The sequence below is a fragment of the Oxyura jamaicensis genome, chromosome Z, assembly GCF_011077185.1.
Source record: "Oxyura jamaicensis isolate SHBP4307 breed ruddy duck chromosome Z, BPBGC_Ojam_1.0, whole genome shotgun sequence".
Taxonomy (NCBI): domain Eukaryota; kingdom Metazoa; phylum Chordata; class Aves; order Anseriformes; family Anatidae; genus Oxyura; species Oxyura jamaicensis.
Window position 1 is genome coordinate 27,922,721 of NC_048926.1, and position 16,752 is coordinate 27,939,472.

General features: G+C 40.8%; 1 protein-coding gene and 1 long non-coding RNA gene across 3 annotated transcripts in view; one reads left to right on the plus strand and one right to left on the minus strand.

The window, feature by feature from the left end:
• The window catches only part of PGM5 (phosphoglucomutase 5), a 94,767-nt gene that overhangs the window by 74,081 nt on the left and 3,934 nt on the right, over nt 1-16,752 (minus strand). The window contains exons 1-3 of one of the 2 annotated variants that reach the window (XM_035309087.1): nt 9,528-9,570; nt 9,163-9,494; nt 1,040-1,202 (exon numbers count right to left, since the gene is read on the minus strand). In XM_035309087.1, the coding sequence (XP_035164978.1) occupies nt 1,040-1,202; nt 9,163-9,423 (424 nt within the window). In that variant the 5' untranslated portion in view covers nt 9,424-9,494; nt 9,528-9,570. Of the gene's footprint in view, nt 1-1,039; nt 1,203-9,162; nt 9,495-9,527; nt 9,571-16,752 lie in introns of those variants that run through there. The other variant, XM_035309088.1, reaches the window with a different exon arrangement.
• On the plus strand, nt 9,897-13,243 carry LOC118155696. Its single transcript, XR_004745972.1, has 3 exons — nt 9,897-9,981; nt 10,079-10,209; nt 13,075-13,243. It is a non-coding gene; the product is annotated as an uncharacterized LOC118155696 (long non-coding RNA).

The following is a 16,752-nucleotide window of genomic DNA, read 5'->3' on the forward strand; positions in this document are numbered from 1 at the left end:
AAAAAAAAAAAAAAAAAAAAAAAAAAAAGCCCCACCAACTGCTACCTACTTATCAAACAGATTTTAGGTGGTATTTTGAAGTTTACAGAGTGCTAAAGCATGTAACAGTTTGGTTCTGGTGAGTTTGTGCTCTGCCCCTGGCTTTCTCAATGCCTGCCCTTACATAGTCCCTTTAATCTCTCTAGGATTCAAGCCTGTTCTGTTTATAAAACCCCACTGGTTTAATTATGCATGTTTTTCAGTCAAACAACAGACAAGGGAGAAGCATCCCCTTGTCAAGTGTTCCCAGCTTCAAAAACATTATTTTTAGGGCACTTTGAGATTTTCAAAAGGAATGCACTCCACATTTATGAATTATACAATGTGTTGACAATTGCCACTGTGATGTTTTATGGGTGTGCACAGATCTACAACATAAAACACATACAATGTGTAACATAACTACATGTGAACTTGCAGATTTCAGAAAATGAGACATCAGCAGTATACACAAATTACATTATTCAAGACTGAAATTTTAACTATTTAACAATAGTGTTTAACAATAGTTAACAAAAGTTAACACTTGGATAAATGCAGTTATTTTCTGGGTAAATGTGAGAAGTTCTTTATTCTATATAAGACGTGTAAGTTATGCTGCTTAAGCACTTCTGAAATTAAACGTTTTAAAGTAAATGCCCAGACAAGCAATACAGAAATACAAGCAAAACAAAGTTCCTTCATAGGCATCTTTATAAAAGGAAGAAAATTGTTACAATGGTCTGGCAGACCAAGTACAATGTAATAAAAATGGGATAGTAAACCTCCATTGTAGAAATCTTACCAATATCACAAGGACTTTAATGAACACTTAATACTTATTGTACTATATATGCATGCTAACAAAGACACTCCTACCCATGAGAAAAAAAAAAAAAAATAGTGTTCTTTATAGTTCTAACAGAATAACCAAAACCACTCACAGTTAAAATCAGTTGGGCTGTATTTTCATCAAACTGAGATGCAATGTGGTAAATGCATTAATAAAAAAAAGACCCACCTCCATTAGCAACCTCAAACTTGACTCCAAACTCTCCTCCAGGTCCCCCAGGACTGTGGCTAGCTGTTAGAATAATACCTCCAGCTGCTTTGATCTTTCGAATAATACATGAAACAGCAGGTGTGGATAAGATACCATTCTGCCCAATAACCAATCTGCCAATCTAGGTGAAAAAAGAAGTGAAAATATTCTGAATGGTACTAAATTCTTAAACATTAATAAGCAAACACACACACACACACTATACACACACACCGTATAGATGTATACAGTGGCTAAGATGGAAATATAAATTCCTGCTATGGAACCTATTTGCTTGCAGAAAAAAACACGTACACAGGTTGGTTGGATGCTACTCTGGAGTGTGAACAAACATTGTATCTTGTAGCCCCAATGCAGCAAGCATGAGTACAGGCACAACAGTGATTTGCAAAGCTTCGAAGCACAGTACCAGGGCATGATCCTGCTATCAGACTTTTCAAGGTATCCCTATGAATCAGCAAAGACCCTCAAATATCAGTATAGTTTAGGGCTGACTGTGTGGATACAGTGTGTGCAGGGCTGGAGCTTCAACAAGCTAAGAGAGAACAGCAAGCAACTTGCCTTTCATGGAGGAGCCTTTCAGTGCAATCACAAATACTGAACATACTAAAACTTGTAATCTCTAAGTCACATCTCTGTAACCCAAATACCCTTGGGTGTCCTGCCCCGCAGAAAATACTATTTCTCCTTCAGTCATCGTTTACTCTTTGGCTATTCCTGATGAACAGCCTGTGTTTCCCAGGGCAGAGCTGAGCAGAAGTTCTCACCACTCTTAAACTAAAAAAAAAAAAAAAAAAAAAAATGCTTTCAGGTGGTGGTATTAAACACTGACTCAGTGTGTTTGGTATTATGTGCAGCTCTACTATGTGGTTCCAATTTCAAAACCTTGCCTTCATCACCTACACATACTACAGTTTCAACTCAACATAAATAAACTAGGAGCCAACCAGAAATTCACTTACAAAGAAATACGAAAAAGTTCTAGTTCCTGTCAAACAGGCAAGTAAAAGAGCGTTGATGAGAGGGGAAGGTTAATTTAACAGATGGGAACTGAGGCAGCTCTATATACAGCTTAAGAAGATATTGCAAAATATTTTAATAGCCTTACCAAAAACAAAACAAAACAAAACAAAACAAAAAAAAACTATTCTGTAACAGTTCAGGAAGTTTAAAAACAGAAAGGGGGGGAAGGAGGGAAAGAGAGGTAGAATATCAAATCCTTCACATTTCCTACCTAAAAACAGGGAGTTCAACCTCAGATACCTTGTTCTACTTTAAGGGAGAGTTGATGGCTTTACAGTCTATGTGGAAAAGCAACAAGACATGAGATGTCACTACCTGCCTCCTCTGCAGAAAGATCTGTTCCTTATATAGATGATCTTCTTCTGGGTCCAGAACTTGTGTAAGGCTTTAATGGTTATTTAGAGGTGGGATTCCAAATAATTTCAGGAAAGCAAAGGATAGACAACGTATTAAGCCTGTTACTATTAGCCGTTTTAATAATAAAGACTTTTAAATCAAAACAATCAGCTTCAAATTAAAAACAAGTTGTTTTTTTCTATCTCTCACAAAACACAGAACTAAGGTTAGCTATTTCTCTTTCACTGAGAATGACAAGACCTGTTTTCAAATTTAAAATATATATATATTCAGAACAACATATTCTATTAACTGATGTTTCTATCTCAAGATCTGATGGTAGGATGATGTGTTTATCCACCCTGATCTCTTTTCACAGATAATTTTGCAGATAATTTTGATGCCTTGGGATCTTTTTGCTAGAAAACAGGAAAGCTATCTAAATCACAAGTAAAGTTCATTGAAAACCTTCAGGGTTCATTAGATTTACTGTTGCTACTACTAGGAAAATGTTTTGTCTATCTGCCTTTTTTATCCCCAGTAGTGGCAATTATGAAGGAAATGATAAGAAATAAATATAAGAAACCAAAACTTGTGGTTTCTCATTATTCTACTTTAATTAAAATATTTTCCAGGGAAATGTGTATGCTTTGGGGGGAAAATTATGCAAATAACAAAATTGACATTTTCTGTTTCAACCGATGTTTTTTTCTAAGCTGTTGTTCCATTGGCATGGTCAATGGGTCAGGGTGGGGCATACGGATGGTTAACACACATACCAGATGGCTGAACCTCATTTCTGCTCAGTTCAGTGGTATTGAACAATTTTATTTCTTATTCAAGACTAATAATATGGTTTCACTAGCCTAAGATCGAATGGTTAAGAGCAATACCATCTTCCTATTTGCAGAACCTGAGGCCAACATTTGATTATTTGTGGAACGAGAACAAAACACAGCAGTGATTAGTTTTCCCTGAAGAACAGATTAAATGTTATGTAGTGCACTGTGACAGCATTTGCTCCTGGCAGACTCTGTATTGCTCTCTGGACCTCTGTCTCTCCAGCCTTCCCACTCTTGCTTTTTCTCCCTGAAGGTAAAACTAAGCAGTAATTTACAGTACATGTATTTGTCAATCTCTCAGTTTATCACAATTTACAAATCTTAGGAGCAACAATAAAGGTATCTTTCTTCCACTTCTATCCCCAGGCACAGTGAAGTGGCTGATTAAATGTTATTTCACAGAACAAAACTGGTATCTCTCCTACTGACTAGACAACTTAGCATGCATGTAATGTTATTGCCATCTTTTACAACTACTTTAAATCTCCCAATGTTACATTTGCACTTCCTTTACTCAACTGTTTTGAATACTAAACTACTTCAAAAACACTTTATATACAATGCTACTTGTTACTGCAGAAATGTAATTCCTATGTTATGGAACAAGGAAAACTTTTTTTTTTTTGTAAAGCAGAAGTGTTTCCAGTTGTTGTTGGATGAATTTTGACAAGATACACTTTTGCCTCAGAAAACACATAGGGTAAAATACCTTCAAAACTCCTCCAGGAGGGGCGCTGAAATCACTAGCAGTTCAAGCACATGCTTTGAGGCATTTTCAGAATCAAGTTCAAGAAAGAAAACTTTCAATTTGCTGCATTACTTACTGTTTTATTTATACCAGTGCCATGTAAGTAATTTGAAAGAGAAATACAGATTTTTTTTTCAAATTATTTTGAATTTGAATGTGTCCTTTTATGGGTTCTTTTCAGTCCATGAAGCAGCTTTTGGACAAGATGCCATTTCTTGCAAGACTGTTGTATTAGTACTGTCATTTAACCATTATTGCCAATTGTACCGAAGCTTTAGAAAAAACACAGAACATTAGTTAACAGGCTTTAAAAAACATTCTTCCAGCCTATACCATGTACATTTATTATGAGAAGGAAAGCATCATGAAAATAAATATTGAAAAAAATTGTTTTGAACATTTTCTCTCCCTTCTTTAAACTATGAAGCATGTAGAACACTAGAGCAATGACTCAATCTTCCAAATACAGCTGTCAGAAATGGGTGCCAACTCTTAGAACAGAATTGTATATGGGTAAGCAAAAGGACAAGAATTATATTTTGCAAAATGCTTGCAAACAGAGCTGAATCTATCTTGATGTATTCAAGTACAAATACGTTTATATTTGAAAATAGGGTATATCATTAATTCTTCTGTACTTCTAAGCAAGGTTTAGATATGTGCTTTCAAGCACACAGAAACTACTGTTTTGAAGTAAGCAAAATATGTAGAGTATTCAGAATATACAAATTACCTGGCATTCTCTCTTCACTGTAACTCCATTTTTTCCTGTTCAACACAAACCATCTTTCTCATTTTTCTGGATGCCCCAAATTAATATGAACAGGACTACTTTGCTTTTCCTTCAGCATTTGTCACGAGGTTATTGTGTGTATTCTAATTGGAAATGTTACTCATTACACTAATTTCCATACTGTAAAAATACAGTAATATTTAATATTCTAAATTAAGGATGAAAGTGAAATTATATGTTATAATACACAGATATTTTGTTTGTGGTGACTGTTGCAAAGAGCTTTGCTCTATGTGAAGGTCTTCAGTGTTTCTGTAAAAATCCCTGAAGAAACTCCTTATAAGTGTATACATCTTCCTCTCTTCTCTTCATTTTTGTGGCAGGAATGCACAGCCTCATCCACTCTTGGCCCAGTTGCTGTTCATTTTGCCTCTGAATCAAATATTAAACTGACATCTAATTAATTTTAAGTAATGAGCTCTCAGATTTACAGACTTCACACAATCTGGGCTAGAACAGAAATGAAATAGTGTCTGTATACTGACTCACAATTAAAGTTCCAGTAATATCCTTCTGCAAATCTTGGACAGTTTCATAGCATGGAAAGACTATCTTTGGAATTCAAAAACTTGCATGGCTACAAGATCACAGGCATGTAATGGCTCTTCTAATACTGTGCCCCACGCCACATTCTATTTTGTCACTCTGCTTTTAGTAGCAACAGCAGCAAGACCATGATCCTCAGCAAACTTAAATGGCCAAAAGAATAGTTGCCCTAGCAAGTACTTTAAAAGAACATTTTTATGCAATATCACCACGTGCAGCTGTGCATTTGCAGACAATACAGTAGATCAACATGGAGTCACTTAATGCTCTTCTATTTATTTTTTTTTTCCAGTAATCTCTCCCTCACATGCCGCAGTCAATTAAACTTGAAAGAATATAAGACAGTAGATTATATCCTGAACAGCATGGGGCAATGCCGTCCTATCTTTCACTATGGAATCTTAATGATAACTGACTGTCAGGCTCAACAAAGAAGCACATACATCAGTCATACAGGTGCAGGAAGGAAAGGCAAGATTTGCACAGAAGACCATGGAAAATAAAAACAACATGATATTATAATGACAACTGGAAAATTCTTTGCCATCTCAAACCTTTACAGCATTATTAGCAATACTCTGTGATTCCTCTGGGATATTGCTATGACTTCCCATAGACAAAGTATGATCATCAATTCATGTGCTTCTGATCACACCCTGACATAATTGTTTCTCATTTAAATGTATCCTAAATCTTGCATCAAAAATAAAGTGCCACACCCAGTTGATGGGTCTAATGGAATACTTGCATTGAATTTGTAGTGGAACTGTGTTACATGTCATGGACTTTTCTGCTTCAGTTCTTTCTGATAAGATACACGGACACTGCTACTGACAGGACACAGGTGAAAAGGAAGATAGAGCCTCAGATATTCTCCTACCATCTCACTTTGCAAAAGTGGCTACTGCAAGCTGGAAGAGGACAGGACCTGTCTGGCTTTCTTTATACTCCCTCACGCTCCCATGACATGCAGTCCCTTACCTAAATGAGTTTGCTGCAAACCCTTCCATGCACTCCATCAAAGGGTGACTTCTTCCAGCTAGCCTATACCCATTTTTCTGAACAGAAAGATGCGGTGAACCATGCGCAGACTACAGTTGCATGGCGTGGACCACCCTGTAGCTGTTGCCAACAGCAGAAGCCTCCACAAGCTGCAGCTGTGGAGTGTATACCTGCAACCCCAGCTTGGAGGGCGTGAGCAGGAGGGCCCGCCGATGACAGGAAGGCAGGGCAAGCAGTGGCAGCTGACTGGGCAGGGGGCCTCAGCTCATTCCTTGTCCTGGGGCCGATGCCAACTGTGCTCGGCTGCTAACACAGGGAGAATGCGGGGTGAGTCACCAAATTAGAACAAGGGGAACCTAGTGACTCTAAAGGGCAATACATTTACAGTTGATAAGAGAAGATCCCCTTTATTTTTATACTCAGCAGGCACAATTAACCATACGACTCAATACGTGTCTTGCAGGACAGAGACTCAGGTTCAGTTTCTCAGCACTATTTGGCCATCACCCTGCTGGAATTGTGCTGCAGGTAAAGGTTTTAAGTGCAGCTTCAAGGCTTCCACACATTTCATATTATCCTGTCTATGCCAGCTCACTTTTTTTCCCCTTGCAATATTGGCCACACTGGCTTTAGTGACATTCACCTCACCCAAAGGGAAAGACATTTACCCTCGGGAGTATTCCCTCTCTCTCCCCTCCAGTTATACGTCACAGCACTGAACAATGCATTTAAGGAAGGTTCAGATTATTTCCAAGCTGTCACATTTTAACAGTCAAAGAATACAATGTGCAATTAGTATTCACTGGGGAAAAGAAAAATTAAAAAAAAAAAAAAGAAAGAAAAAAAAAAAATGAGGCTTATTCACTTACAGTGTGCTGTAGAGAGACAAGGAAGAGAGGGTGCACAAAGTGAGGATAGTAGAGAGGGGATGGAGCACACAGAAACAGGAAGACTTTTCAGTGCCGGTGTCACCCCACCAACCAGCCTCCTGAATCTCTAAAGACTCTATCATTAGTAAGAGTATCATGCTTTAATTCACAAATTTGTGGGAACTGTTGAGCACAAAAACTTTGTTTCTTGGCTTCAGAAAACAGTCAGGAGAAACTGTTTCCAAGAAAGCTGCAGTGACTTAAGAAAAGAGGAAGCACTATTACAGCAAAGTGCCAGCGATCTGTCAAATCGGAAACCTCCTGAGGTCAAAAAGGCTTAATCTGCAGGGGAATGGGGAATGTGACAGAAGTTGGAAGGAGGCAAGCTGACAGGAAAATTAGCCAGGAAGGACTCCGGAATACAGCACAGTCTGGCTGAGAACCCCCTGCTCTCCTAAGCCCTCAACTTCTTGCGTCCCTCAGCACTTCAGTCCTTGTGGTCACCTTGCAGCCCTGACTCACGCTGTCCGCACGAGGGACACGCACGACCTCAGGACCGGCAAAGCAGCTCTCGCTGCAGGGCTGCGCTTTAGCTTTCACTGTGCTTTATCCTGTCCTGTCAGCAGACAGTTCCAGCAGGTTCCCTCACCGAGCCAGCTGGAAGAAAGGCCAGGGGAAAGGGCTCCTCTGGGCCTCCCATGGGGCTCCCAGCGGCAAGCTGCAGCACCCTGCTGCTCCCCACAGCCAGTGCTCGCTCCCCATGCCGCATATCCTGGCGGGTGACCCGAAAGCCTTCCTCACACCCGGTGCCACTGAGACTCCGTCCCGTGCCAAGCCCTGCGTGAACAGCGAGTTTACAAAGGCACCTGATACGCAAGGCAGCCAGGCCCCCTGAAACCTCAGGTGCCGCTCAGCGTGTTTGGTAGCATCAGACTGGCAGGACCACGATTTAGGGATAAATTAAAACTGCTCTTTTTTTGCAACGGGCTGGCTGAACCACGCAGCTTGTACTGGACAGTAATGAGAAGGAAAAAAATCGGACACATCTGAATTTGCTTTGAAGGACATTCTGGTTATGAAATTGGACTGAATGTAAAGAACTTTGGGGAAAATTAAAAAAAAAAAAAATCACTAAAAAAATTGCAATAGAATTGTATTGCTTCTTTTCCCTGACCTGAAGAATCAAATTGGCCATCCTAACAAAGAGACAGCAGTTTCAACTGTGCTTTAAAGTGAAAACTTCAAGCCTAGGTTAGTTGATATTTCCAACTAGAAAGCTGGAAATACGTACAAATACATAAAAATTGACACATGAGTGTGTGCTATCAGAAGATATCAGTTCTCTTACTATTTTTTTATTTTCAAAATTGAACAAAAAAAGCTGTAACCCATCTGATTAGAGTTATCTGTCACTGTTTTCTTCTCACATTTCATACTTTGCTCACTAGGTGAACAGGGAAGAACAGTTTTTCCTAAGATGCAGCCAAGGTGCTGTATTCCTTCTGTTTCGACAATATTTTCCCGTTATGTCTTTAGAGGACCATGAGCACACGCTTGACACCTTCATCCCCCGCACAGTTATTTCTAATTCTCCCCATTTATCTGCCGCGGGGTCAAAAGCATTTTCCAGCTCCCGCGCCTGCCCCATGAGGGGCGAGGCGTGAAGCGAGGCGGCGCGGCCGGCAGCCCCCCGGGGCTCTCAGGGACACCTCGGCTACACCCGGGGGCACCGCGGCCTAAGGGGCGGCGGGGCTGGCACAGCCCAGGGGCGAACGGCGCCGAGCCGCCTGAGGGGCGAGCCCGAGCCCGGTGGGGCGCCGAGGCGGCGGGCGGCCGTTGGCGGGGCGGGAATGGCCGCGGGCGGGCAGCCGCAGCCCTGAGGGGGCTCCGCGAGGGCGGCGGGGAGGGCTCGCTGGTCTTACCCCGTTGGCCGCCGCCATCTGGACGACGGTCTCGATGGCCGCCCGGCTGAAGTACCTGCCGTCGCTGCCCACCACCATGGTGCATCCCTGTCGGTCGCGGAGGTCGACGGAGGAGAGGAGGCTCTGCACGAAGTTGGGCAGGTAGTTGCGCTGGCTCTCGAAGAGCCCCGTGGGGCGCCGCAGCCCCCCGCCGCCCGTCGGCCGCTGGTCCTCGTAGGGCGCCGTCTGCACGGTCAGCACCGGGATGGGGGTCCTCTCCATGGCGGCGCCCCGCCGCCGCCCGCCCGGCTGTGGCTCGGCTGGCGAGCGGCAGCTTCTGGCGGCCGGGCTGGCTGGATGGACGGCGGCGGGGCGGTGGCGGGCGGTGCCGCCCCCCCCGGCCGCCGCGGGGTCGGGCTCCCTCACGGCCGGCCCCCCGGGACGGAGGCGGGCTCGGGGCCCCCGCGGCACCTCTGCCGCCGGCCAAAAATAGCCCTGCAAGGCGAAGCCGAGCGCCGCCGCCTCCTGCCAGGGCTGTAACTGGAGGCTGGGGGCAGAGGGGCGGCCAGCGCGGCACACTTGCGCGGGGGGATCACGCTCTGTCAGCGCCGCAGCCGGCCCCGGAGTCACGTATGGTCCCGGGAGGCAGTGTCGGCAGCCGGCCGTGCCGTCCCGAGGGAGCACAGCCCCGCTCGGGGTGCCAGAAGCACCTGCACCTGACCCCGAGTCCGCTCCCTCGCAGGGCGAGGCGAGGAGGTGGCGGTGTCCCGTTTTGCGGGCGAGAAAAGAGAGGAGCAAGGAATTCACGCATAAACAGCTTCTTTCTCTACAGCGCCTGAAGTGAGGCGAGGGGATTTTTTTCCCGTGTTGCTCACGAGCAAGTTTCTTGTGTAATAAGCAAGCTCACAGAGGGGTTTTCTTTTGTTTGTTTTCACAGCAGGAGTTGAGTACCACAGAAAGGGTCTGGTCTGACAGAAGGATAACCGAGCATGCAAGCTTCCATCCAGGCGTCTTTCCTGTGAGGCTAAGCATCCCCCTGAAACAGTCACTCGCTTTAAAAAATGTCAGGTATTATGTGTTTCCTAGGGATGTCCATTGACTCAGTCCATTCACGTGAATGTTCATTCTGCTTCAAATAAACTCAGAGGTGCTAGCACTATTGCAGGGATGTCTGACATTTCCCAGTATAAGAGCAATGTTTACAGATGCTTATGGCTGTCAAACATCAGCTGAAATTTTCCATCCAAATGCTTGCTTCAGACTAGGTCCACACAACAGTGTTTTGTGTGTGTGTGTGTTTTGTTTTGTTTTGTTTTGTTTTCTTGCCAGGGCAGCTCTGTTGGCTGGAGAACTGGAAAAAAAAAAAAAAAAAAAAAAAAAGTCACGCAACCTAAATGTCATTCTTGTGCTTATGAAATCCCTGGATAAGTGCACCTGAGCAGATAAAAAAAAAAAAAAAAGGAAAAAAAAAAAAGAAAAAAGGAAAAAAAAAAAAAGTAGTTCACTGGGCTTACTTTCATGGAAGCATTCTCAAGGTCTACGCTAAAGAGTCTGCTCAGAAGCTGCTCAGAAACTTGATGGAGTGTCAAAGCTCAACAAGACATGTTAGCAGCATGACAAGAGGTGACCAGGCCAAGAGTAAAATGCTTCTGTCTATTACATAGTGTAAGTGCTCATAAAGCGAGACTCATGAGAGTAAGGCTCTCGGTGAGACTCACCTGATGAATGGTAACCACAGTAACTCAGTCATGCTTTTGAGCCATCTCTGCAGACCTCTTGGTGGTTTGGGCAGACAGTGTATGGCATTTTTAAAATATGTTTGTCTACTACACATCCACCCCATTGTGAGTGACTGCCACCTTCACAGCAGAATGCTATCCATGCCACAGCAGGCAAGGCCTAACAGTTTAAATAAACTTACCCACTGAAGCAGGTAGGAATTTTAGCTCTCTCGAAGGGTCACTTACATTCTGGCAGAGGGCCAGTACTGCAGAACAGATAGAAGGAAGCAGAAATCTGTTCTCTGTTAGATCTCCTACAGTTTATGTACCATGGTCTATAGTACAGCTATGTCAGCAAAGCCGTTATTGCAGGGATCTCCGTGTTTAGATGAGTCCACATGCTGGCCTTTCTGTGACAGTGGGTGATTTAATAGATAAATAATTTCTGAAAAGGAAGAAGGAGAAAATGTTTTTCCTTAAGAAAAGTCTTAAACTTACCAGTGTGTGAGAAATTCTAGTGCTCCTGTGCTCTGGAACAACAGTAGAAGTGGGGTAATAATATATTTCCAGAGGGTCGCCTATGTTTTTAAGCCTGTGAACTAGGTTGATGGTTGGTTGGGTATTTTGTTTGTTTGTTTGTTTTGAATTCAGGAATCAATTGAAGAAAAACTAAAAGAAAAATAAATCTATTCTGCAGAAAATAGTGACATTTATGGTTGTCTGTTCCAATCAGAATGCATGTTAAATAGCAAAAGACAAGTACAGAAATGCCAGTTCTCACACCCATAACGTAAACAAGGCACCGTTATAGATGAGGTGGTTACACCTTACATAATTTTGGGCATTAGCAGTAATGCAGCCACAATATATAGGCTACAATAGTGAAAACTGAAATTGATTCATTGATTCAGGTAACTGACATTTAGCACAGCAACAATTCAGGAAGAGTTGCTGTGATAACTCTTCCTTCAGGAAGAGGAAACAGCAAAAAAGGTAGAAAGTGTTAGGAACAATGGATAATAAGTTCCAAATACCAAAAAAAAAAAAAAAAAAAAAGGAATACACAGGATCGAAGTAAGAAGCAAAGTATTAGTCTACAAAACAGGGAAATGACTGAATATTTTGTACTTGTAGGGGAAATGCATTCAGCATTTGGAAAAAAAATGGAACACTTTGAAGAATGCCACAAACACTGAAATTCCCAAAATACACATGTTTTAGAGGAGCTGCTAGTGACAGTTTTCCAGAAGTGTTTCTCTTCAGCCATTTCCTCTACATAAACAATGTTGAAAAGTGAAGAAAAGTAGTGTTTTGGAGTTGTTTTTTTTTTTTTTTTTTTTTCAGGTATCACCTTGACATTGGCTCTACCAGGAGTATAATGGATTACAATGTACAATGGATCCCTCTTATACTGTGATTCCTTTAATAATTTGCAAAACTCAAGTTCCCAAAGTCATACCATTTCCTGAGAAGCTCAGTTATTGTTGTTGTTATTTTTTAAATTAAAAAACTCACCAGCCTAGAGAACTAGAGAATGTATAGAACTAGAGAACATTCTAGTACAAGAACTGAGTACAAGGAACCTTTTTTTTTCTTTTTCTTTTTTTTTTTCTTTTAAGTTCCTATTTTTTCAAGCACCTGGATTAGCATTACATTGATGTATTTATACCTGGGAAAGCTCTTCAAATTCTTTTTTATAGCAATGTGAGTTCCACAAGTGGCTCTGATCTCAGCAAATTTCATTCAGAAGTGGAGGTCTCTGTAAATGGCCTCTATTGCAGTACATTAAGTAGTTACTGTTATGTATCTCTTAACAGGTACAACTATCAATATGGGATGATATTAAAACCTTGGAATGCCTTCAAGGAAAACAACAGCTAAATATATTCTTAGAATTACCATAGTGTGTTGCGATTTAGTCTTTAAATGGTGGTAAAATGAAAAATAACTTAATGGAGTGATAGAATACATGCTCAGTTTTCTCCGTTTCCAAGTAAAACAATTAGCTTTCTGACTGCCAACTTTGCAGGCTAGCTTTGGCATACATTATCCAGCTCAGGAGTATTTTCAACCTTTACTTTGATTAACGCTTGTTAATTTCTGGGCCTTGTAATGTTTACAATAACTCACTTGTGTTCTGCAATTGAATGAGTCAAGAGAGTAAGAGACATAATTTTTACTTTTTTTTTTTTTTTTTTTTTTTCTTTTACAGTACTGTACTGATGTCTGTTCTTCTGCCTTCAGCTCCAGTTTTTTCATCCACTGAGCTGGACACTGGGTACTTGTCTGGTTGACTCATGGGAAAGAAATCACTCCCACAGAAGTCCTCGTTAGCCATGTAATTACTTCAGAGTCAGTGGCCTGGTGACCATGTGTCCCCTCTGCAAGACAACAGAAACTGCAAAGGTATCTGCTTAAAGGTCGGTTAGAGAAGGCCAGCCCAGATGTGATTTGATGCAAATATATAAAAACTTGCTATGGACCTGAAGCTCATTTCCTGTTAAAGAAAAATATTATTTTTTATTACCTTGCAAATGTTGCCTCAGCAGCAGAACTGTGTTCATACCATTAGCTAACAAGTTTTGTTCCTTCATTTGCTTTACTAGTCGTAATTCAGTGCTAATATACCTGAGTTTTGAAACATACTTTTACAACAGTTCCATGCAGTACATGCTTGTGATAGAAACGCAGATAGATACTCAAAATTAAGCCATGCACCAAGGTGCCATATTTTGCATTTCATATTCTCATTCTGACATGCAACTGGATTTTCCATTTACTGTTAAAGTGCAGTGACCATTTGAAGAACAGCGTACAGTTTTCTCATTATCAAATGAAAATTGCTAATATATATATTAAAAAAAAATAAAATAGCATTTTGCAGAAAAGTCATCATAAAATGTTGGCACATCAAAATCAAAACATAGAAAGAAAATAGCTAATTCCAATCTATGCACTGTTTTACAAATAAAAACAAAAACAATTTTTAAAACACAGTGCTTCCAGATGAGGCATTTTCTGCTTGTGAGTACTTCATTTCCTTTGGCTTTAATGACCTTGTTTCAAAATGTAAGTCACTTTGTAGTTAAAAAAAATAAAAGTGAAAATCAAAATGAAAGATTTAAGTAGCTTGAGCTATCCTTTCTTTCACAATAAAAGATGAAAATGAGTTCACAAATGAAAGATTTTCTATGTAAGTCCTGCTACAAACTTCTTAAAAAAGGTCAAAAAGTGTATTTTTATACACTTGTAGGAAAATGAGTTCCCTTGCAGCAGAACTTTATTGAGAAATAGTATTTATTATAGTGTGGATATCACAACTCAGTGGGGTTGTTTTCTGGAAATTACTCCTAATCACCGGAAAAGGCTATATTTCACCACAGCTGTAAGCTTCTAATTATTATGAAATAGGGCTATTGTTCTAAGGGATATTTTCACACAAACTCACATGCAAATTGATTTACAGAGTCCACACAGCAAAAGTTCCCTAAAAAAAAATAATTCTCATAATTGACAACTAGTTTACTGCTATGTCAGCAACTCACAGTGTTGTATAGATTAGGTATAACTTAAAAAATTGCCCATCATTAAGCATCAAATTAGGAAAACAAGGAAAGAAGGGAGTGAGGAAGGAAGATCACTGATCATTAACCTAACAGAGAAAGCAACTTTTGTAAAAATAACATCCCCTCAAATCTGGAAAGTTTATTTAAATATTTTTGTGCATAACTGAGATAATCAGGATAAGTAGCTATTTCAATACTATAACAATATGCCTGCTCAAATTAGTGCTTTCAATTCTCTGGGTATCTTGGCATCACTAGCAATTTTTCTTTTTCCAGTGCTATGAACAGACCAATCAGTTATTCTTATTTTCAATAAGTAAATCCATAAACACTCAAGCATGGACATTGAATTCTAGTCCACGAGGCATGGAAAGGTAAGGGCAATTACCCATTCAGCCCTTGCTAGTCTGGGGAAGAGGCAGAACCTGAATGTGGGCCCAAGCAACTGTCTTCATCCCCACTCTAGTCCTGCCACAGCTCACCAGCTCCATTGCTGCCAGGACTGGAGCAAGCAGGGGAAGCAGCTGAAACTAATTCTCCTATTGCCTTAACAGGGACTTGGAATGTGACTCACCAGCATGGGAGAGGAAACAAAATACAATGCCTGCGAGTCGAAGTAAGCCCTCTCCAGTCCTGCAAGGGGATAGACAAAGCTTCTATGCATGTATTGCCATTCTATGCATGTATTGCAAGAACACCATTATACTTACACAGCCTTGTTAGGTCATCAACTATTATGCACTCCCTGTAAGTTAAAAGAATTAAAATGTATTCAACTCTTGGTCTGCATGCCAGGTTTGCTGTCTACTCCAAAACAAGTACTGCTGTACAGCAGCTTTGGCTGCATATCTGAAATCAGGATGTAGTGGATACATTTCTGCACAAATTACAGCTTCTCATTAGTCAGCCTGGCTGGGTTCATACACCCAGGATAAAGGGGTGGAATAAATGCTGTGTTGATAATAAGATTGTAAGCAATGTACAATTCAAGTTTTTCTCAGAATTGTTCAATAACTCCTGTTCAACAGCTGCTAGATTCAATCATTCAAGTAAGCTCTAAAATGTGTATAACTCTTTGTGCACACACTAGCTACCAACATTAGGAGTCTGGACATCTGCAGAGGACATCTTCTTGGAACATTTCAGTATTCTTAACTTGAGTTCATGCTGGGGTTTATGTAGAGATGTGAGATTATTCTTCTCTTTGTGGGAATTAAAAATGAATGAATACCAAAAAATTCAGCATGGAATGATGAACCATCAGCATATACAATGTTTGCTCCTGTTCTTTAATTAAATACAGACTGGAAAGTCACTTGATTCAAGGGTAGAGAGAGCTGTGATGGGAATGGGGAAGGGAAAGGCTAGGGACAAGAAAGATCTGTGCAGAATAGTGGTCTCCTGCTTACCAGAAGGTGAAGGCACTTGGGAGAGGGCACTGTGCATTACGAGTCCCTCCTACTACCCCCTAAATATGCTTCATGGCAGTCAGTGCCCAGAATGAACAAAGCACACATGCAAAACAAAAAAAAAAAAAAGGATTTCTGACATAGATCTTCTGGAAGTTATTCACAGAATCTGGAAATGTATTTAAGCCATCTAAAACACTAATATTATCAAATGTTAACATTTGTAATTACCTAATTAAATTACTGTTCAGGAAGTGACAGATTCTCTGAGTCCAGCAGAAATTCTTCCCATATTTGTTTCCGTAGGAATATGTCTTTTCCTTCTGGAAGTGCTTAATATGGAGTAATGCTTCATACTCTTAGTTTTGCCCACTCTTAAGAGATTGTAGTCTTTCTAACACAAATAAGTAAGTTAATTAATCCTTCTACATGTAAAATTACATGTGCAATCACCATAATCTTGTTAGCCTATGTGGTAAAGATCGTTATATTCTGTTTAAGAAACTGTTTGTGTTGCCAAGTAAGCAACATGCCGTCAAGTCCTGATTTAGCAAGAGCTTACTCCGTATATGCTGTGGAAGTCTTCCACTTCCATTTATGGCTATTTACCATTTGTGTCACAAGTTAAGAGTGAAAACTTCATGCATATGATTGACGTTCTGGCAGGTGACATTCAAAGAGTAAAGCACAACCTGCAAAATGCTCAGACTGCAAAAGACCTGCAGATTTCAGGTCTGATGTTCCAAGGCACAAGAAATAGGTACTACCACTGTAGCCAATGAGAATGACACAAGACCAGGCTGTTACGCTATGACATCATGTTCTATAACCGAATAATCCTCACAGATACTGCCAGCTGAATGGCCTCTTCACCATCATTTCCCACTTTTGCACTGCAGAAACCTGGCAGATAAA